General features: G+C 49.5%; 1 protein-coding gene across 2 annotated transcripts in view; it reads left to right on the forward strand.

Moving 5' to 3' along the window:
* Positions 1–5,000, forward strand: part of pax2a (paired box 2a) — a gene marked incomplete at both ends in the record, with an annotated part of 41,875 nt that overhangs the window by 8,418 nt on the left and 28,457 nt on the right. For both annotated transcript variants that reach the window (XM_083694529.1, XM_083694528.1), the window contains one exon: positions 23–142. In XM_083694529.1, coding sequence (XP_083550655.1) covers positions 23–142 — 120 coding nt within the window. The remainder of the gene's footprint in view (positions 1–22; positions 143–5,000) is intronic.

Consider the following 5,000-nt stretch of genomic DNA (forward strand, 5'->3'; position numbering starts at 1 on the left):
GTTTCCTCTCCCATCGTCTCAGTGCCCAGCACAGCCTCCCCTCCTGTGTCCAGCGCCTCCAACGACCCCGTGGGATCCTACTCCATCAACGGCATTCTGGGAATCCCTCGCTCCAACGGCGAGAAGAGGAAACGAGACGATGGTGAGAAACAAACCTCAGATCCTCATCCTCATCCTTTTCATCTCTCCATCATCCTTATCTCTCCATTCCTCCACCACTTGTCTTCTGCCTTTCCGCGTGTGAGAAAGAAAGAAAGAAAGAAAGAAAGAAAGAAAGAAAGAAAGAAAGAAAGAAAGAAAGAAGGAAAGAAAGAAGGATGACAGCACTGCACTGGAGTCCTGTACTGTGTATGTGTTTCTCTGTCTGCTCTCTCCTGTGACTTGTTATGTTGTGTGGATCGGGGGGGAGGCGGGGAGTGTGTTGTTTTTATCAGGGGGGGAGGCAAGGAGTGTGTTGTGTTTATAGGGGGGGAGGCAAGGAGTGTGTTGTGTTTATAGAGGGGGAGGAGAGGAGTGTGTTATTGGGGGGGGGGGAGGAGAGGAGTGTGTTGTGTTTATAGGGGGGGAGGCCAGGAGTGTGTTGTGTTTATCATGGGGGGAGGCGGGGAGTGTGTTGTGTTTATCATGGGGGGAGGCCAGGAGTGTGTTGTGTTTATAGGGGGGGAGGTGGGGAGTGTGTTGTGTTTATAGGGGGGGAGGCGGGGAGTGTGTTGTGTTTATCAGGGGGGAGGCCAGGAGTGTGTTGTGTTTATAGGGGGGGAGGCGGGGAGTGTGTTGTGTTTATAGGGGGGGAGGCGGGGAGTATGTTGTTTATCAGGGGGGGAGGCGGGGAGTGTGTTGTTTATCAGGGGGGAGGCCAGGAGTGTGTTGTGTTTATAGGGGGGGAGGCGGGGAGTATGTTGTTTATCAGGGGGGAGGCCAGGAGTGTGTTGTGTTTATAGGGGGGGAGGCGGGGAGTGTGTTGTGTTTATAGGGGGGGAGGAGAGGAGTGTGTTGTGTGTATCGGGGGGGAGGCCAGGAGTGTGTTGTGTTTATAGGGGGGGAGGCCAGGAGTGTGTTGTGTTTATAGGGGGGGAGGCCAGGAGTGTGTTGTGTTTATAGGGGGGGAGGCCAGGAGTGTGTTGTGTATCAGGGGGGGAGGCCAGGAGTGTGTTGTGTTTATAGGGGGGGAGGCGGGGAGTGTGTTGTGTTTATAGGGGGGGAGGCGGGGAGTGTGTTGTGTATCAGGGGGGGAGGCGGGGAGTGTGTTGTGTATCAGGGGGGGAGGCCAGGAGTGTGTTAGGTTTCTAGGGGGGGAGGCCAGGAGTGTGTTGTGTGTATCGGGGGGGAGGCGGGGAGTGTGTTGTGTATCAGGGGGGAGGCCAGGAGTGTGTTGTGTATCAGGGGGGAGGCGGGGAGTGTGTTGTGTTTATAGGGGGGGAGGCGGGGAGTATGTTGTTTATCAGGGGGGGAGGCCAGGAGTGTGTTGTGTGTATCGGGGGGGAGGCCAGGAGTGTGTTGTGTTTATAGGGGGGGAGGCCAGGAGTGTGTTGTGTATCAGGGGGGGAGGCCAGGAGTGTGTTGTGTTTATAGGGGGGGTGGCGGGGAGTGTGTTGTGTTTATCATGGGGGAGGCGGGGAGTGTGTTGTGTTTATAGGGGGGGAGGAGAGGAGTGTGTTGTGTATCGGGGGGGAGGCCAGGAGTGTGTTGTGTATCAGGGGGGGAGGCCAGGAGTGTGTTGTGTTTATAGGGGGGGAGGAGAGGAGTGTGTTGTGTATCGGGGGGGGGAAGGTGAGCGGGGAGTGTGTTATTGGGGGGGGGAGGCGGGGAGTGTGTTGTGTTTATAGGGGGGGAGGCCAGGAGTGTGTTGTGTTTATCAGGGGGGGAGGCGGGGAGTGTGTTGTGTTTATAGGGGGGGAGGCCAGGAGTGTGTTGTGTTTATCAGGGGGGAGGCGGGGAGTGTGTTGTGTTTATAGGGGGGGAGGCGGGGAGTGTGTTGTGTGTCGGGGGGGAGGCGGGGAGTGTGTTGTGTTTATAGGGGGGGAGGCGGGGAGTGTGTTGTGTGTCGGGGGGGGAGGCAGGGAGTGTGTTGTGTTTCCATCACCTTATGTTTTACCACACACCCTACAGAGCCGCATCTCAGTTTTATACGATGCTCTCTAAACCCAGCATGCTGTAGGAAACGCACATAGCTGTCATAAAAGGCCTAATCCCCTTTGGCGAGCCACCAGAGATGGTGTTCTACGCTGTTGCATCACACCGAGATAAGGCAGACTGTGAGGTTCAATGTTGATGTCCCCCTTGCACAGCAATAAGCTCCTCAACACCACGGTTAAAGGTTTGTTCTTGTCTCTCTGCGATGTACAGTGTGGCTCATCACATTCTCCTAAACAAATAAACAAATAAATAAAACAATGAAGTTAACAATAACGCTGGATAAGGACACCGTCATTTTTTATTGTATTACCGGGTCAAACTAGCGCGCAGAGCGATACTATACCTGCCCAGATTAAGAGGAAGCCGATCCAGTCCCACCCAGGATGCCTCATTCTCAGGCAGAGCGAGAGAGTGGACACACATCGCCTGAGGCCTAATAGATTATCGGTTCTGCAAACAATTGGCTTTTTAATGCCTCTGAATTAACATGTCCCCAGTGGAGGCCTGAACAGGTGTATGAACAGACCGGTAGAGACAGGGAGGGGGGCTGAGGTCGCTGTGCGTGTGTGTGTGCGTGTGTGTGTGCGTGCATTTGTGTAGGTATCTGTCTGTTTGCGTGTGTGTGCATGTGTGTGCATGTGTGTGCGTGTGTGTGTGCATGCACGCGCGTGTGTGTATCTATCTGTTTGTGTGTGTGTGTGTGTGTGTGTGTGTGTGTAGGTGTCTGTGTGTATGTGTGTGTGTGTGTGTGTGTGTGTGTGTGTGGATGTAGGGATCTGTATGTCTGTGTGTGTGTGGTAGGTGTCTGTTTGTGTGTGTGTGTGTGTGTGTGTGTAGGTGTGTGTAGGTGTCTGTTTGTGTGTGTGTGTGTGTGTGTGTGTGTAGGTGTGTGTGTGTGTGTGTGTGTGTGTAGGTGTCTGTTTGTGTGTGTGTGTGTGTGTGTGTGTGTGTAGGTGTCTGTTTGTGTGTGTAGGTGTCTGTTTGTGTGTGTGTGTGTGTGTAGGTGTCTGTTTGTGTGTAGGTGTCTGTTTGTTTGTGTGTAGGTGTTTGTTTGTGTGTAGGTGTTTGTTTGTGTGTAGGTGTCTGTTTGTTTGTGTGTAGGTGTTTGTTTGTGTGTAGGTGTTTGTTTGTGTGTAGGTGTCTGTTTGTTTGTGTGTAGGTGTTTGTTTGTGTGTAGGTGTTTGTTTGTGTGTAGGTGTTTGTTTGTGTGTAGGTGTCTGTTTGTGTGTAGGTGTTTGTTTGTGTGCAGGTGTTTGTTTGTGTGTAGGTGTTTGTTTGTGTGTAGGTGTCTGTTTGTTTGTGTGTAGGTGTTTGTTTGTGTGTGTGTAGGTGTTTGTTTGTGTGTAGGTGTCTGTTTGTTTGTGTGTAGGTGTTTGTTTGTGTGTAGGTGTTTGTTTGTGTGTAGGTGTCTGTTTGTTTGTGTGTAGGTGTTTGTTTGTGTGTAGGTGTTTGTTTGTGTGTAGGTGTTTGTTTGTGTGTAGGTGTTTGTTTGTGTATAGGTGTCTGTTTGTTTGTGTGTAGGTGTTTGTTTGTGTGTAGGTGTTTGTTTGTGTGTAGGTGTTTGTTTGTGTGTAGGGGGGATGATGTGGTCACTCATTAAAACGCTGTTTCTTCTCTTCTGCTTTGTCTCTTCAGTTCACTGGAGTGGCAGCCACATGGATGGGCGGAAAATAGGACATTGTAAGTAAACTTTGACCTTTGACCTTACGTTGACCGAAAACCTTCTCTTTTGCTGCGGTCATTCAAAGACCTCCTGATTATGTTGAAATGTTGTTAATGTTGGCCTGGGGTCGGAAAGTGGGTTGGGAGGCAGTGTAGCTGTGACTGCTGATCTCTTCACGGTGACGATCCTGGGCTATTTCGACAATTTGTGATCAAGTTAATGTAGTAAATCATATTTTCCACACAAAGGCATGCAATTCCATCTGTTGCAGAATATATAGCCGTTCTGTTGAAGCGCACAAGAGGTTGAATGTTATCTGTGACATGATGGGACATAATGTTACATAACCTTACATTCAATTTCTGATGTTAGGGCCAATTTCTGATGTTAGGGCCAATTTCTGATGTTAGGGCCAATTTCTGATGGTAAGGCCAATTTCTGATGGTAAGGCCAATTTCTGATGTTAGGGCCAATTTCTGATGGTAAGGCCAATTTCTGATGGTAAGGCCAATTTCTGATGGTAAGGCCAATTTCTGATGTTAGGGCCAATTTCTGATGGTAAGGCCAATTTCTGATGTTAGGGCCAATTTCTGATGGTAAGGCCAATTTCTGATGGTAAGGCCAATTTCTGATGGTAAGGCCAATTTCTGATGAAGACCTCTTGCTTAGTTATCTGACACAGTGTCAACGGTCTAAAAGGCTGTGGGTTTATTTAAACGTAGCCCATAGTAAGGACTATGTCATTTAAACTTATTTAAACATAGTCCCCTAAACACAGAAGTAATGTTACAGAATCCCTTTTTAAACTAATAATGCTTATCTGTTAACTGGAAATATTTTGTACAAGGTGATTTCCCTTGAGTATGTAACCTTACATCCAATTTCTGATGTTAGGGCCAATTTCTGATGGTAAGGCCAATTTCTGATGAAGACCTCTTGCTTAGTTATCTGACACAGTGCCAACGGTCTAAAAGGCTGTGGGTTTATTTAAACGTGGTCCTTATTTCCCACCCAGTCAGCTGGGAGGCCGTGGCTCAGCTCAAACATGGGCTCAGTTTCAGACGGACACGCTGGGTAGCGTCCCACGGCCATCTGAGCTGACTAAGCCTGGCGCTCATCAGATGATGATAGAGCTGTACATGCTGATCCGCTAACATGCTAATGCCTGTCAGACGGGGAGGGCCAAAAAGTACTGGTGGTG

This window comes from Argentina silus (genome assembly GCF_951799395.1).
Source record: "Argentina silus genome assembly, chromosome: X".
In the NCBI taxonomy this organism is placed as follows: Eukaryota; Metazoa; Chordata; class Actinopteri; order Argentiniformes; family Argentinidae; genus Argentina; species Argentina silus.